This window comes from Musa acuminata, chromosome BXJ1-5 (assembly GCF_036884655.1).
Source record: "Musa acuminata AAA Group cultivar baxijiao chromosome BXJ1-5, Cavendish_Baxijiao_AAA, whole genome shotgun sequence".
Taxonomy (NCBI): Eukaryota; Viridiplantae; Streptophyta; class Magnoliopsida; order Zingiberales; family Musaceae; genus Musa; species Musa acuminata.
This window is the reverse complement of record NC_088331.1, coordinates 43,951,654-43,970,000: the sequence shown is the minus strand read 5'-3', so window position 1 is coordinate 43,970,000 and position 18,347 is coordinate 43,951,654. Positions and strand designations below refer to the sequence as shown.

General features: G+C 33.7%; 1 protein-coding gene across 1 annotated transcript; it reads left to right on the top strand.

Moving 5' to 3' along the window:
* Window positions 1–97: 97 nt before the first annotated feature.
* LOC135673998 (DIS3-like exonuclease 2) lies at window positions 98–13,523 on the top strand. The gene is made up of 6 exons (XM_065183408.1): window positions 98–162; window positions 236–2,197; window positions 2,577–2,648; window positions 2,735–2,798; window positions 8,354–8,535; window positions 12,963–13,523. The coding sequence occupies exons 2-6, from the start codon at window positions 260–262 to the stop codon at window positions 13,521–13,523; spliced, it is 2,817 nt and encodes a 938-aa protein (XP_065039480.1). The 5' UTR covers window positions 98–162; window positions 236–259.
* The last annotated feature ends 4,824 nt before the right edge of the window (window positions 13,524–18,347 follow it).

Below are 18,347 nucleotides of genomic sequence, written 5' to 3'. Positions count from 1 at the left end.
AACGCATATGACCGGAAAGAGGTCAGTAACAAAGCTTGTTCTTTACTGTTCTTGCAGAATTCTTATCAGGTGTTTGTTTCTTGGCTGCTGCAGGCCTTCTGTACCGTCGACGGTCTCCCGGTGGACGTTCTCATTAATGGAGCTGATGCACAAAACAGAGCGGTATGTTCATTCGGTATGTCTTTGCGGATCACATTTGCGCAGTGTGATGATTCCTTTACGTTATTATGTGTAGATAGAAGGTGATGTGGTTGCTGTAATGTTGGATCCTGTTGTGTACTGGACCAAGTTGAGAGGATCGAATGATGCTCTGATCTCCAAGGCAACAACCGATTCAACTAAGAACAGGGACTCCGAGAAGGGAGAAGCTGCAAGAGCTTTGGAGAGAATACGTGCTACGTTGAGTTGCAATCCATCGAAGCGACCAACTGGGAGAGTCTTGTCTATCATCAGAAGCTCTCCTCTTCGTGAAGCAGTGATTGGTCTTCTTGCTTCGAATCCATGGTTTCCTGAAGGAGAAGAATATGGAAGAGAGTTGGATTACGTACAGCTGATACCTACAAATTCCAAATTGCCAATGATGGTAATCACCGTGGAAAGTCTTCCAGGTTGTGCAAAGGAAAGGCTCATCAATGGCGACGTATCAATCGAAAGGGAACTGGTAGCTGCTCGAATAGAGGAGTGGAAGGAAGGAAGTGTCTGCCCCAAAGCACAGGTTATCCGCATGTTGGGGCGAGCGGAGGAAATTGGGCCACAGATCAGTGCTGTATTGTTTGAGCATGCAATCAGAGCTGCAGACTTCTCTCCGGAGTCTTTGTCTTGTCTTCCAGAAGCACCATGGAAGATCCCTACGGAGGAATATGAGACCAGAAAGGACCTTAGAAACACTTGCACCTTCACAATCGATCCTGCGTCTGCAACCGACCTCGATGATGCAATATCTATCGAAAAGGTATCCGAAAAAGTATTCCGAATCGGTGTCCACATCGCTGATGTTTCAAGGTTTGTTCTTCCAGACACAGCATTAGATAGAGAAGCCCGAATCCGATCCACCAGTGTGTACATACCGCAGCACAAGCTGCCAATGTTGCCTCCAGAGCTTTCTGAGGAAGCGTGTTCGCTTGTACCAGGTGAGGATAGGCTTGCCTTCTCCATCACTTGGGACATTGATGACACCGGAAACATCACCGGGCGGTGGATCGGCCGATCTGTGATCCATTCATGCTGCAAGCTATCATACGATGATGCGCAGGACATCATTGATGGAGGATTTGAGGTTGATGTTTCAGGGAAAACGGTACCTAAATTGCATGGGCAGTTTGAGTTAAAGGATGTTGTTGATTCTCTTAGAAGCCTGCATGGGATCACCAAGAAGATGAGGGAGATCAGAATAAGAAATGGAGCAGTTTGGATTGAGACTCCTAAGCTTGTCTTCTTGTTGGATGAGAGTGGGAATCCATATGACAGCTTACTTGGTGTGAGGAAGGAGTCAAGTTATCTTGTTGAGGAGTTGATGTTGTTGGCAAATAAATCAGTTGCAGAGGTCATATCCAAGGCTTTCCCAGACTGTGCTCTACTTCGCAGGCATGCTGAGCCTATGTCGATGAAGCTCAAAGAGTTCCAAGAATTTTGTAGGAAACTCGAGTTGGATGCTTCGTCATCCGGCAAACTTCAGCTCGCACTACCCAAGATGAGACAGAAACTGAAGAATGATCCTATGTTGCTTCAAATTCTTTTGGCACGTGCTGCAAGGACAATGCAATTAGCAGTCTATTTTTGCACAGGAGATTTGAGAGGCAGAGAAGATGAGTGGGCTCATTATGGACTGTCAATCCCACTCTACACACATTTCACTTCTCCGTTGAGAAGATATCCTGACATTATTGTACATAGAACATTGGCTGCAGTGGTTGAAGCCGAAGAGGCTTATGCGGAGAAAAGGCTGAGTTGTCCTGCATCTGATTCAGGTGAATGGATTGGCAATGGATGTTTTACTGGTCTTTATTTTGATAAGGAGGCTGCAGAATCTGAGGAAGGTAGAGAAGCATTGTTGTCTGCTGCTGTGAGATGTGGAGTTCCTGCATCTGAAGTGGTATCTAAAGTTGCTGCATATTGTAATGAAAGAAAAAGATCTAGCAAGCATGCTGAGCAATATGCAGAAAATGTTTATCTCTGGGCTTTGTTGAAGAACAAGGAGGTAATCTTCTTCTTTTTTCTTTTTTTTTAAATTACTATTTTTTCTTTTTTCTTTTATAAAGAATAAGTGATGAATAGGAAGTTCTTAAATATTCCATAAGATATTTCTAACATTCAAAAATGAGATTGTATAATAGAGATAAAAAAATCTGAAAAAAAGAATTTTTTTATATTATAAAATTAAATTGTGGTAACATCGCATATATACTGTTGTTATACAAAAGATATATAACTTCTTGTAGCTTTAGAGAGAGAAATTGATCATATTATGATTAATTTGCTGCCATAGATACAAAACAGTGATCATACTTGATTGTTTTCATTGGCATTTTGGGTTAAGCATGAGAAGTTGATCCTTATGCTGTCATTATTATTTGCAGGTGATGTTTTCCGAAGCTAGGGTTCTAACAGTAGGACCATATTTCATGACAGTCTACATATACAAATTAGCTGTAAGATCTTAGCACCTCATCTTGATATAAATTTATACTTTTACTTCTATATTAATCCTATGGATTCTTATTTTTTTCTCTCACAGATTGAGAGGAGGATATATTTTGGTGAAGTTGAAGGATTGGCTATTAAATGGATTGCAACTACTGGTATATTGGTTCTTAGTACAAATACTGAACCATCACAAAAAAGTCATTTTCCTAGGAGTTATTGTGAGATTGAAGATATAGGGTTGACGATGAGCCAATGCCGAATAGTTACCCCCGAAGATAAAAATAAATGCATCACTATTCCTCCAAGTTCTTATAATACAGAAAGCAATGTAACTACGACTCTTCCTCTACGCATTCCTTCGGTGATTGGAGTTTTATCCATCGTTCCTGTGGCTATTCATGCTATTATTGAACAAAACGGTCGTGTAAATTTCGAAGCAAAACTGTATATACAGTGATGATTTAGACAAAGTTTTATATTTCAATATTGTTTTGACATGTAAAACTTCATAAATATTATTGTTATTATTTATAAATTTTATATTATAAACTAATTTTAATAATAATTTTATTTTTTTTTAAATAAAATAAATTAATTATGAGAATATAGACAACTTACGTGTTACCCACCTGACAGGGATAATATTAACACCCTCCAACTCACCCACTTGATAAGGATAATATTAGCACCCTCCAGCTCCCTCGACTAAGTGAACAAACAAACAATAAAAGTATGAGAACCAATGATCATTAATGACAGTACGTTTCAACTTCCGTAAATGATAGGGATAATATTGGCACCCTCCAACTCTCTCCACTATGTAGACTAACAGACAATAAAGGAATGAGAATCAATGATCATTAATGACAGCATGCCTCAACTTCCCTAAGAATGAGAATTAATTACTGCAAATCGCTCTCATAAAAGCCTTTGTAGTTTAGAGTAAGAGGGGCCTTGGCTAAGGCATGATCAGATCGCTTAGTGCCTAGGTATAAAAGCCACGCCCCAAGCCAAGTAGGCAATAGCCTCTCTATTCTCTACTCTCTCATTTACACATCTCATGTTGTTGTCTTCTTCCTCCTCTACCTCTCGCTAACTTAAGCATCCGAGAGATCAAGCAAGGAAGCCTCCAACATAGACTTGTCATGCAAGACTACTGGTGGTTAGGAGATGACCCCGTAGTAAAGGAGACCCCATTCTTCTACTTGACCTCTATGTTATAAGACTTGATCATCCCCAATGAACGATCCCCCCAACAGATCTCGCTCATCAGTTCGCCACATCAACACTCCACTTTAATAAGGAGAAATTATCAAAAGGCACTTAGCACTTTTGATAAATATCTAATCGGACCGACTCATTAGTCGATGATATTTTTTTCAATAATTTATAAATGACTTCGATAATTTCATATATAAATAAATTCTCGTACTATGTTATAAATATAACTAAAATACACACCAATAAAATAATCCAATAATTTATACAGATTGTAACGAGAGAAAGAGTGTTATTTTTGTCAAAAAAAAATCATATCATCAATTAACTAATTGGACCCTATTAGTCCATAAAATTAAAAAACTTCTCCTCCGAGGAAGGTTGGAGAAGAACAAAAATGCTCCATTGACAAGGTTGTGAGCTATAGAATTGTTTAACTTGTTAACGGTTAAGAAGTTAAAAGTAAATTTTAAAATATTATAAATTAACATTTTATCTTTTAAATAAGATTAGATAGAGTTAGAGAGATAATGAGTTCTTAATTTTATTGATTAAAATATATTTTGGAAGATCTTAAATTGATATTTTATTTTTTAAAATTAGATTAGATAGAATTATAAAGATTAAGAATTCTTATATTTCACATCTATAAATATCTGACATCTACTAGATAATTCAAATCTTAAGTATTAAAGCCAATAGAACTGAAGTATAAGAGTCTTCTAAAATCTGAAATTATTTTTTTAAAGAAGTTTAATAAATTTTTTTTTCACTGTTTAATTTTAAGCTAATAGTACCTTTTTACTACTATTTGAGAATGGATTGTATTTACATGTGATCGTTTCTTTTTATTTCATATTACCATATTCAAAAGACAAAACACCCACAGATTCAGTCAGAAAAAAAAATATCCTAGATTTATTATAAAACAAAACTGCCTTAAGAGAATTGGATTTGAGAATAAAGTTTCGTAGATTCAAATGGGAGGCTTTTGTGAGTGCATCAACTTGAGATAGCCCAGAATTCAACTTGGAGTGGAGATGAAGCTTGATGTATGTTGCTGTCTTCTATGATTATGTTGTCGTTACCATCCACAAAGCACAAGCTAGACCTGCTTTGACATCTTAGCGAAAGAAGGATCCATCGCAGTAAACAGTCGATGAATTAGGAATGCACTCAGCTGGGGGTGGATTTGAGGCATGGTTGGTGCTGCTGCTGCTTTCGTTGATCATGGTATCGAGTCCATTAAGGCTGCGATGGCTGCTACCTGCTGAACCAGTAAAAATGTCTTTCTTAGAGGAAGATTCATTGCTAAAACCGTGTAGGAAGCTTCGAACACTTCGTGTTTGAGCAGTGGTGAGTTGGAAGAGGGGTTCTACTCAAGTATTAAAGCTGAGGGAAGATCTGACTTGAATATAGAGTGGTTGGATTATATGATGATTGTCTAATTATATGATTGAATTTTGATTATGAACATGGATCAATATAAAAGAAGTTTGATTATTATAAGATTTCTTAGGAGATAAACTCCTAATTATTTATTCTAAACTCTCTATTGTCGCTTATAAATAGATATAATCTTATGACTCAATGTGGATATATGATATTATTGAGAGATAAATTAATTATTAAGAGATTATATATCTTTTTTATCTCCCCTTTCTTCTTAATTCATTGCTAATAGTAATATTGTCAAGGATACGAAGAGAAAAGAAAGTGAATCTAGTTTTTCATGCATATACTATAGATTTCAAATTCGATAATAGTGCACTTAGATAAAAACTTTCTAAATGATATCGAAAGATATACATCGTATATTTGATCTATTGTTATGTGATTTAAATTTCTAGCATTAAAATTTTTAGTATAATAATAATATAATCAAGATTTTTATGGTTATGATTAATATCAAAGTCATATTTTGAAATCAAATACTTTGGATCATAGAAGTATTTCGGATCTATTTTTTATTTAGATATGTTTGTTAACACCCCTCGCTTGCAAAAAAGTATTATTTAATTTTAATTTATGATTCCTAAATAATCTACTTATATTATTGTTCTACTATTGTACTTAGTCTATCATATCACCAGCTTGTAGATGATTTGAGATTCCTCATGTTTGATCGATGAACCACTTTCGATAGATTATATGTCTACGATGTATTGTTGAAGGAGGTGGTCTTCATTTGTTTGAAAGAGAACTAGAGAGGGAAAAAAAAAACAAAGAGATAATAATAAAATAAAATATAACTATCAAATTCACAAAATATAGGTTTTGCATCAATATACATCTTATGATAGAATAATATTATTTAAAAAAATATGGTATCACATCACCCACATATTATATAGGAAAAGAGCATAATTTATTAATATATTTTTTTATGATCTCTATTACAGGGAATTAGCCCCTTTTTATAAGCCTAAGTATCACAAAAGAGAAAAAATTAGAGATAAAAAATATAATTAAATCAAACTAAATAAATTATTTGTTCTTTTGTTATTCGAAGAAGATAACATTTTAAATTTATCTTGAAAATAATCTTCCATGATAGGCATCCATTTATATAGAAATAATGATTTGAAATATCTTAGTATTTGTAATCTTCATTTACAATCATAATTTAGTTTCTTGTTCCTTTCTTTCTTTGTAATCTACAAACTACATTAGAATTATTTCACATGTTGTCATGTGGCAACTTGTGATCTTGGAGAAATAACTCTTTAACTAATCAAATACATTCAAATAAGATATAAACTAATTTGGTTTTGCATTATACCTGTGAGGTTGATCGAATACCTGAGGTGATCTTTGAGCTAACGTTGTCAAGTTGGCGAGACTCCCCTTAACAATGGGTACCAATTCTAAGAGTCGTAGTTGTGCAGGCGACAAAAGCTATAGTCGTAAGCTTCTTAATTAATTAATTAATTAATTTACTTCTTATTTCTAATGAAAATACCCTTATTTATTTTCTAAATATCTTATCAAGAATTTTAATTTTAAAAAATAATCTTTCCTATATTAATATGTTTAAATAAAGTATAGTTTTATTGTTTAATTAATACGAAATCAAAGATATAAATTAAAATCTCAGACATTTTTTCAAGTCTTCTTCTTCTCCTATTTAGATAGATTGTTGGAATTATCCTCTTCTCATCTATCTTAAGTGATCAAAGAGTTTTTTTTATCGTGGGGAAAGATTTGTTGAGATGTTCTAAATAGGTTCTCCATCTAAACCAAAGAAAGAGTCATATCGTGGGGAAAAATTTATGGAGGTCTTCTATTCTCATGAGGTTATTTAATTACTTTATTTTTGGAATGATAATATGTTCTGTTATTACGATTAATGATTTGTATGAGATTGATCATATTCGAATCTCAATTCACCTTCATTCATGAAAGAAAATATGCTATGAACTCATGGCATAGATAATTGTAGAAATTTTCTTTCTAATTGATGAAAGATAAAATTTTGAATTATAATATGATTTGTTTTTATACTTAATATTGAGTCATTAAATTATTAGATTTTATTAATTCCATTTTTATAATTATTTAGATGAAATTGGGTAGTGTTGGAACTGACCCAACTCGGATTAGGAGTGCGAGTTCGATTCCTATTGTATTTGACAACGAAGTTATCCCGGTGGCTAAAACCCAATTAGAGTTTCATGATTCCATGACATAATTGTGTGTAGATAGATGGTGATGCGTTGACCAAGTTGCTGTAATGTCGTTTCCTGTTGTGTCCGGGACCAAGTTACTGTAATGTCGGATCCTGTTGTGTCCGGGACCAAGTTGAGAGGATTGAATGATGCGTTGACCTCCGAGGCATCAACATATTCAACTAAGAACGGGGAATCCGAGCAGGGAGTGTTAGCATAAAATCTATAATCATGCTATAATGCGTAAAAACTTTTATGTCAAGATTGAAATCAAATAAATTGGATCTAACGATATTACGATACGTACCTTTCTTATTGTTTAGAAGAATAAACCTTATCTTATCTACAAGTGCTTCATCTTCGGAACTGAAATATCAATCTACAAGGAGAACTAGATCCTTCTCCTCTCTTCCTATCTTTTTACAGGACCACCTAGATTGATGGATTAGGGGATTAGTGGAGAGGGAGATTGAGAGAAAAAACTTTAGTTTCTCAATTGCTGAGATGCTACTTAAATGCACTCAGATGACCATAGATGATGCCATTAGCCCCTAGAGGTCCTATCTATTTATAGGCGAGAGCAAAGGGTCTAGGATAAGTTATTATGAGAGTTCCTCCCGTCAAGGTTATTAACTAAGGAATCATACTTTAATATGAACTTCTTTTCTAATGTCCAATAACCATAATAAGAATCCTATAATATCTATAATATATATTATCTAATTAAATATGACCACATAATCTAACCTTTTCTCACTTGCCCAATAGATGGGATTGACAATGGATGTTTTACTGGTCTTTATTTTGTCTTTATTTTGATAAAGAGGCTGTAGAATCTGAGGAAGGTAGAGAAGCATTGTTGTCTACTGCTGTGAGATGTGGAGTTCCTGCATCTGAAGTGGTATCTGAAGTTGCTACATATTGCAATGAAAAAAAAATATTTAGCAAGCATGCTGAGCAATTTGCAGAAAATGTTTATCTCTGGGCTTTGTTGAAGAACAAGGAGGTAATTTTATTTATTTTTTTCCACTTACGTAATCGGTATTTTTTTTCCTGAAGAATAAGTGGTGAAGACGAATTTTGATCCTAATATTGATTTATTTTTACTTACATCATCAGTAATTTTTTTTATTTTTTTACTTACATAATCAGTATTTTTTTTGAATAAGTGGTATATCAGATAGAATTGAAGATTTGAAATATCATCTAACATATTTTATCATATCATTCCAACAAATGTATGAATCAATTGTTGTCCGTATCCTACTTTACCAGATAATCAGAATCCTACTTTACCAAGCAGACAACTTTGCTTTTATGATTGACTTTACATTTTAGAACACATAATCTCTATCCTTGAATTACTCAATGTTAATAATATAAGATACCTTATTCATATCAACCATCTTAAAACTCTTAGTAACAAATTTCTTAATTTAGTATAATAAATCAAGATCACTATTAGTAAGACAAAATATTATCCATATATAAGACAAATATAATAAACTTGCTCCAACTGATATAAATACTGATTAATAGTATTTGCCTTAAATATGAAAATAATGATATCAAGAACTTTTATATATCATTAGCTTGAAGCTTGTTTAAGGTCATAAATGGATTCCTGAATTTGCATACCAAACTTTATATTTCTTTCATTTTCTTTGTAAATCATTTAAAGTAACCCATATAAAGCTAGATCTCTAAAAAAATATTTTTCATATCATTATGATATAACTCAAACTCATAATGAATCACTAATGTCATGATGATTCTTAACAAGTTCATTAAAATCTCATTATGATCGATAAATTCTTGATGAGTAAAACTTTTAACCACAAGTCTGACTATTATATCGTTCGACATTGTCCTTTGAGTCACATTTATATAATAAACTCTTTTACAATTATTGGACAATTCGATAAATTTATCAGACACCATTGTGGTTATTAATTTTAACTCTTCTTTTATTGCATCATATTACTTTTCAGAATCATTACTTTTCATGACCCATGACAAAAATAAGGGATCTATTCTGATTCCTATATCATAATTTAATTCTTGTAGATATTTAATATAATAACCATAAATGACATGATTCCTTCCCCTTTTAGATATTCTCAAAGTTGTCAATTATAGTTGTTCTACAAGACCATTAATAATGATATCAATATAATATGAGAGTTTAGTAATATTATTTTGTTGTTTATTTTTATCAAATCATTTAATGATTTGAGTAACAACAATCTCTCGAATAATAAAGGAGTATTAACTTGTATCTCCTCTATATCAAAATTAAATTTCGAGATTTTCACTCCCACTGATTTGTTATTTTATAGGAATATTATTTTACCAGATTTAATTGTCCTCGTACTATGATTAGAGCAATAAAATATGTATCCCTTTAAATTTTTCTGAATAGATAATAAAATATTTAGAAATAATTTTTAAATCTAATTTTGTTTTATGTGAGTTGAAGATCCTTATCTCCATAGGACAATCTCAAATATGTAAATATCTTAAGTTAGGTTTTCTATCATTTCATAACTTAAAAAAAAAGTTATGTAATTTATTAACTAGGAACACTATTCAAGATATTCATAGTTGTCCTTGGAGTTTCTTCTCACATTGATTTGGGTACAAAAGAATAACTTATCATTGCTCTTAACCATATCTATAAGGCATGATGATATCTTTCAGCAATCATATTCTACTGTAACACATATGGTAAATCATATACCTTATTTTTCTAAGAATCTAGCGAAAGAATTATAATTGGGTTCATCATAAATACCATAAAATTTATCACCCTTGTCAGATATGATGATCTTGATTCTTCTAACTAATTGTCTATCAACTTCATTTATATACACTTCAAGAGTGTAAACGGTCATAGACTTTACATGAATTAGATATATATAATCATATCTCAACAGATTATTTATATGGTGATAAAATATCTCTCTTTAATGAGACAAAAGCATATAGTGATAAACATAACCTCAAGGAATTTATAAAAACTACATTTTACTTCAATATTTAATTACAGGATCATTGTAAACTTATGATTCATATTAATTCTATATAGACTATTATACAAAATTCAAAGGTTAATTTTATTGAATCACAGTAAGTTTACAATCACCAAAAGGGAAATAATATTCTAATAATTCTAGGTAAAGAACTCAAATTTCCAGAATTATAAGAATCATGGATCCTCAAGATTTATCAAATTGAATCGTCTTTAGATAAAAGCGATAAATACAAACTAATATTGCTTTCACTTTAAGATGATTCCCTATAATGATAAATATCTCATTCTCTTTTGGTTTTATCCCTCTTTATTTTTCTTTTATTTTAATGAATATATATTATTAGTAATATATGATGAAGCATCAAATTAATCCATCAATAATATCTGTAATATTTGATTTGAACCATATAAAGGTTATATTTATACCTTTCTCATTTCAAATCAAATCTTATAGTATATTTATTCTTCACATAACTTTATTTGCTACAAAAGTAACACTTTATTGTAAAGATATTCTTTTATGAGTTTATATAGTAATTATAAACTCAGGTGGACTTATGCTTCATCCTTATTTTAGTGTTACCTACTCCTTGAGTAATACTCAAAATATTATGAGTCTTGAGCTTACAACTTTATCATTTATTTTGAGGATATAATCTTAAATTCCTCAAATACTATCATAGTAAGGTGTCAACTAATGACTTATCAGATAATTTAAATTAATCCTTAGATATTCTCATGCGCTAGTTATAAACTATACTGAAGTCTAAGTATCATAAAATTGAGTTTTTCATATATTTCTTGATCAGTCACCTCAATTATTTATTTCACAGAACTTTCAGTAGTTCTGTTCAATTAATCTGATCAAGGTCTCACTCACTCGATACAACTTATATATGCTCAATCCATTTATTTCAGAAAGTATAGGGACATTTACAAAAACACAATAAATGAAGTGTCACAGTAATAATATAACATTAATGCTTTGAGTTTCCAAAATATGATGAACTATTGATATCATCTATATTTCATCTTTGGGTGAAATATTGACATATCTAGTGTTCACTCAAGATCACTTATGGAGGACTGATACCATTTTTATGGAATAGTGTTTTACCTTTGGGTATACAACCCTAAAATGTAAGAATATCCTATACAATCCTAAAATGTAAGAATATCCAAAACAGTATCATCATAACCCATCATATAATTATTTGAAATAGATTCTCATTTGGAATTATCTAAATCTCATAATTATATATGTCATCGTGAATATTATTTTATTTAATGTCATTTAGGATGAATTTCATAATGTAATTTATAGATTATTGGTCTAGGTCACTTTAGTGGCAGTAAGACCAATACAAAAAGATAAAATATAATCTAAAATATCCCATGAATGATATGAACTTTATTGTAATTCATATCCCATAAGCCTGGGCTACTTTGGTAGCTACCGATCAGATAAAATTTAAGAAGATAAATTACAAATAATATTCACTAAATTTCTTTATCCTAATTCATATTGTTATTGTGAATATTATTTTTATTTAATATCATTTAGGACTAATTTCATAATGTATTTTATAAATTATCGGTCCATGTCACTTTGGTGGCTGTAGGACCAATACAAAAATATAAAATATAATCTAAAATGTCCTATAAATAATAAGACCTTTATTGTAATTCATATCATAAAATTTTATAATATAAGGCCACTTTGACACCTACAAGTCAGATAAAATTTAAGAAGATGAATTACAAATAATATTCATCAAATTTCTTTAATTTATGCTAAGTAGCTCAATAATAGAATAACAACCATAATAATTATTGAACATTAATGCTAAGTAGTTCAATAATAAAATAATAACCATAATAATTATTTAACATTAATCAGAAAACTCATATGATAATCATGATAACATATAAATCATGCCTTCATGTGAAAGGTAAACATTATATCACAATTTCAAATATATACATGTGAATAACTAAATAAATATCCAAGAACAATAATTGGATTTTATTTATCACATGTATAATCAATAATTCATATGATTAAACTATAAAGTAAACCATAATTTATATTTTTTTTATCAAAAATTAAATCCAATCAAATAACCAAAATATAATCATGATTAAATTCAATCATAATTATAATAAATCATATTTATCAATTTTATAATTGATAATATAAATCAAATTTCTCAATTTCATAATGATAAAACTATAAATATTTGATAGGATATAAATCGAAAATATGCAATTTATGAATGGTAGAATTGTAATTTGGCAAAAAAATAGACCCGAGGGTTAAATTATAAATATGTTGACAGAACAGAAACTGGAATTACGAAATTTACAAAGGGCAGAACTGTAATTTTGCAAAACTCTAGCCTCGAGGTCAAAACCGTAATTATGCCAAAACCCTAATCTGCGCCGCCGTCGCTGCCTGCGTGTGCGGTGCTGCCGCTGAAGGGCTGGCCGTGGCTATTACCGCGTCTACTACGACGTTGCGTGCGATGCTGCCGCTACCATCGCGGGGGCTACCTCTGCCCACGAGCGGCCGCTGCGGCGGTTCCAGCCCACGCGTGGTTGCTGCTAGCGCGCGACCGTCGCTAGTGCGCGGTTGCCACGCCACGATGCTGCTTGTGCCGCTCGTGCTCGCTGCCACTACCTGCGCTCGGTTGCCGCGGTTCCCGCCTGCGCTTGGCCGTCGCCTTAGCGCGGCTGCTGCCGCTGCCCTCTATCCACGGGGGCAACGGCTGCCGCCATCTACGGCCACTGCCCTTCCGCAGGCACCTTATGCGGGTGCCAGCATTATGTGTGAGGGCGACCGTCGCCTTCACATGGGGTGCAGCCGTCGCCTTCCACGGTCACCACGTGCACAGGCGATGAGGGATGCCCGTGGTGCCGCCACAGCTCGCAAGCGGACCTCTGCCCATGCACGACCGTGATGCGCGGCTACGGGGTGGTACATGGCCCTTCGTCGATAACGATCAACAGAGATAATCGTCTTAATAACATCGATGATAATAAACAGTAAATTCATCGATCAAACATAAAATTATACATTGCATATAATCAGTAATAGAACAAATCATCTTGAAAAAATAGATGAATAATATCCGACGAATCATTCAGGCATCGTAAACAAAAATAATAAATATAATATATTTGATCTCAAGAACTTGACTCTGATACCAATTGTTAGCATAAAATCTGTAATCATGTTATCTGTAATGCGGAAAAACTTTTATGCCAAGATTGAAATCAACTAAATTGGATCTAATAATATTACGATGCGTACCTTTAGAATAAACCTTATCTGATCTACAAGCGCTTCATCTTCGGATCTGAAATATCAATCTGCAAGGATCTGCAAGGAGAACTAGATCCTTCTCCTCTCTTTCTATCTTTTCATAGGATCACCTAGATTGATGGATTAGGGGATTAGGGGATTAGGGGAGAGAAAGATTGAGAGAAAAAATCTTAATCTCTCAATTATTGAGATGCTACTCAGATGCACTCAGATGATCATAGATGATGCCCTAGCCCCTAGAGATCCTCCTGTCTAGGATAAGTTATTATGAAATTTTCTTCCATCAAGGTTATCTCTTAAGGAATCCTACTTTAATATAGACTTCTTTTCTATTGGCCAATAACCATAATCAGAATCCAATCATATCTATAACATATCTTACCTAATTAAATAGGGTCACATGATCTAACAGGGAGAAGCAGTAGAAAGGATATACTATGATGAGTTGCAATCCATTGGAGCATCCTACTGTAGAGTCTTGTCTATCATCAGAAGCTCTCCTCGTCGTGGAGCAGTTATTGGTCTTCTTGCTTTGAATCCATGGTTTCCTGAAGGAGAAGAACATGGAAGAGAGTTGGATTACGTACAGCTGAGCTGATACCTACAAATTCCAAATTGCCAATGATGGTAATCACCGTGGAAAGTCTTCCAAGTTGTGTAAAGGAAAGACTCGTCAATGGCGACGTATCAATCGAAAGGGAATTGGTAGCTGCTCGAATAGAGGAGTGGAAGGAAGGAAGTGTCTGCCCCAAAGCACAGGTTATCCGCATGTTGGGGCGAGCGGAGGAAATTGGGCCATAGATCAGTGCTGTATTGTTTGAGCATGCAATCAGAGCTGCAGACTTCTCTCCGGAGTCTTTGTCTTGTCTTCTAGAAGCACCGTGGAAGATCCCTACGGAGGAATATGAGACTAGAAAGGACCTTAGAAACACTTGCACCTTCACAATCGATCCTACGTCTGCTACTGACCTCGATAATGCAATAAATTGATCCTTAGATATTGTCATGCGCTAGTTGTAAACTGTACCGAAGTCTAAGTATCATAAAATTGAGTTTTTCATACAATTCTTGATCAGTCACCTCAATTATTTATTTCACATAACTTTCAGTAGTTCTGTTCAATTAATCTGATCAAGGTCTCACTCACTCAATATAACTTATATATGCTCAAGCCATTTATTTTAAAAAGTATAGAGACATTTACAAAAACACAATAAAGGAAGTGCCACAATAATAATATAACATTAATGCTTTGAGTTTCCAAAAAATGATGAACTATTGATATCATCTATATTTTACCTTTGGATGAAATATTGACATATTTAGTGTTCACTCAAGATCACTTATGGAGGACTAATACCATCATTACGGTGTTGTTATATTTGGGTATACAACCCTAAACTGTAAGAATATCCAAAACAGTATCATCCTACCCTATCATATAATTATTTAAAATAGATTCTCCTTTAGAATTATCTAAATCTCATAATTATATATGCCATCGTGAATATTATTTTATTTAATGTTATTTAGGATGAATTCCATAATGTATTTTATAGATTATTAGTCTAGGTTACTTTGGTGGCAGCAAGACTAATACAAAAAGATAAAATATAATCTAAAATATCTCATGAATGACATGAACTTTATTGTAATTTATATCCCATAAGCCTATCATCCCGGGCTACTTTGGTAGCTACAAATTAGATAAAACTTAAGAAGATAAATTACAAATAATATTCACTAAATTTCTTTATCATGATTCATATTGCCATTGTGAATATTATTTTTATTTAATATCATTTAGGACTAATTTCATAATGTATTTTATAAATTATCGGTCTAGGTCACTTTGGTGGCTGCAAGACCAATACAAAAATATAAAATACAATCTAAAATATCCTACAAATGATAAGACATTTATTGTAATTCATATCACAAAAGTTTATCATATAAGACCACTTTGACAACTACAAGTTAGATAAAACTTAAGGAGATAAATTACAAATAATATTAATCAAATTTCTTTAATTTATGCTAAGCAGTTCAATAATAGAATAATAATAATAATAATTATTGAACATTAATTCTAAGTAGTTCAATAATAGAATAATAACCATAATAATTATTGAATATTAATCAAAAAAACTCATATGATAATCATGATAACATATAAATCATGCCTTCATATGAAAGGTAAACATTATTTCACAATTTCAAATATATACACGTGAATAACTAAATAAATATCTAAGAACAATAATTGGATTTTATTTATCATATGTATAATAAATAATTCATATGAGAAAACTATAAAGTAAACCATAATTTATAGTTCATTTTTATCAAAAAATAAATCTAATCAAATAACCAAAATATAATCATGATTGAATTCAATCATAATTATAATAAATCATATTTATCAATTTTATAATTGAGAATATAAATCAAATTTCTTAATTTCATAATGATAAAATTGTAAATATTTGATAGGATATAAATCAAAAATATGCAATTTATGAATGATAGAACTGTAATTTGACAGAAATTAGACCCGAGGGTAAAATTGTAAATATGTTGATAGAGCATAAACTGTAATTACGAAATTTGCAAAGGGCAGAATTATAATTTTACAAAACTCTAGCCTCGAGGTCAAAATCATAATTATGCCAAAACCCTAATCTGCATCGCCGTTGTCGCCTGCGTGTGCAGCGCTGTCGCTGTGGTGTTGCGTGCGACGCTGTTGCTACGGTGCTGCGTGCTATCACTGACAAACTTCTAAACAGGATGTTTGATGTAATGCTTATGTATGTCCGTGTCTTTTGATATGTTCATGCTTTGTATAGCATGTAGAGGGACGACCGAAGGCTTAATAGTCTCATTTTAGTTAGGTTGATGGCCGCTTTAGGCTTGTAAATAAAGGTTGTGTCATGTGGACACGTGTGAGAGATTTTTGGTCTATAATTAACCATTTTACCCTTTGTTGTGCAACTGTTCAGAGCTTGTAAATTATGTTTGTAATTTGCATTGTCTATGAAGTGTTTTCAGAGATGTTTGCTTGTGGTTCCCGAATGAGGCGTTCTCTCTAACCCGTTCTCTCTTTTGTTGGTCCTAAGGGACAATGGGAGGCTTCGGGGAGGCTGACCTTTGCGGACGGACACGCAAGGGTGCCACACGACTTAGGCAAAACCAACTAAGTCCATGATAGTGCGGCGCTGCCGCTGAAGGGCTGGCCGCGACTTTTGTCGCGTCCATTACGATGGCACCTACCCGCGCTCGGCCACTGCCGCTGCCACCGCGAGGGCTGCCTCTGCCCACGAGCGGCCACTGCGACGATTCTTGCCCACGCGTGGCTGCTGCCAGCATGCGGCCGCCGCCGGTGCACGGTTGCCACACCGCGACACTACTTGTGCTGCCCGTTCCTGCGCATGACCGCTGCCACTACTTGGGCCCGGTTACCACGGTTCCCGCCCGCGCTTGGCCACCTCCTTGGCGCGGCTGCTGCTGCTACTACTGCCCTCTGTCCACGGGGGCAGCGGCTGCTGCCATCTGCGGCCACCGCCCTTCTGCAAGCACCTTCTGCGGGTGCCACCATTATGCGTGAGGGTGGGCGTCGCCTTCACATGGGGTGCAGCCGCCGCCTTCCGCGGTCACCGCGTTCACAAGTGGTTCGGGATGCTCGTGGTGCCGCCACAGCTCGCAAGCGGACCTCTACCTGCGCATGACAGTGATGCGCGGCTGTGGGGTGGTACATGGCCCTTCGTCGACAACGATCAAGAGAGATGATCGTCTCAATAACATCGATGAAAATAAATAATAAATCCATCGATCAGACATAAAATTATATATTGCTCATAATAAGTAATAGAGCAAATCATATAGAAAAAACAGACCAATAATATCCGACGAATCATTCAGGCATCGTAAACAAAAATAATATATTTAATATATTTAATCTCAAGAACTTGACTCTGATATTAATTGTTAGCATAAAATCTGTAATCATGCTATCTGTAATTACAAAAAACTTTTATACCAAAATTGAAATCAAATAAATTGGATTTAACGATATTACGATGCGTACCTTTCTTGTTATTCAGAAGAATAAACCTTATCTGATCTACAAGCGATTCATCTTCGGATTTGAAATATCAATATGCAAGGAGAACTAGATCCTTTTCCTCTCTTCCTATCTTTTGATAGGACCATCTAGATTGATGGATTAGGAGAGAGGACTTTTCATAAGACCACATAGATCGATGGATTAGGGGATTAGGGGAGAGGAAGATTGAGAGAAAAAATCTTAATATCTTAAGTTATTATGAGAGTTTCTGTCATCAAGGTTATCTCGTAAGGAATCTTAGTTTAATATGGACTTCTTTTCTATTGGCCAATAATCATAATCAGAATCCAATCATATCTATAACATATCTTGCCTAATTAAATAGGGCCACGTAAT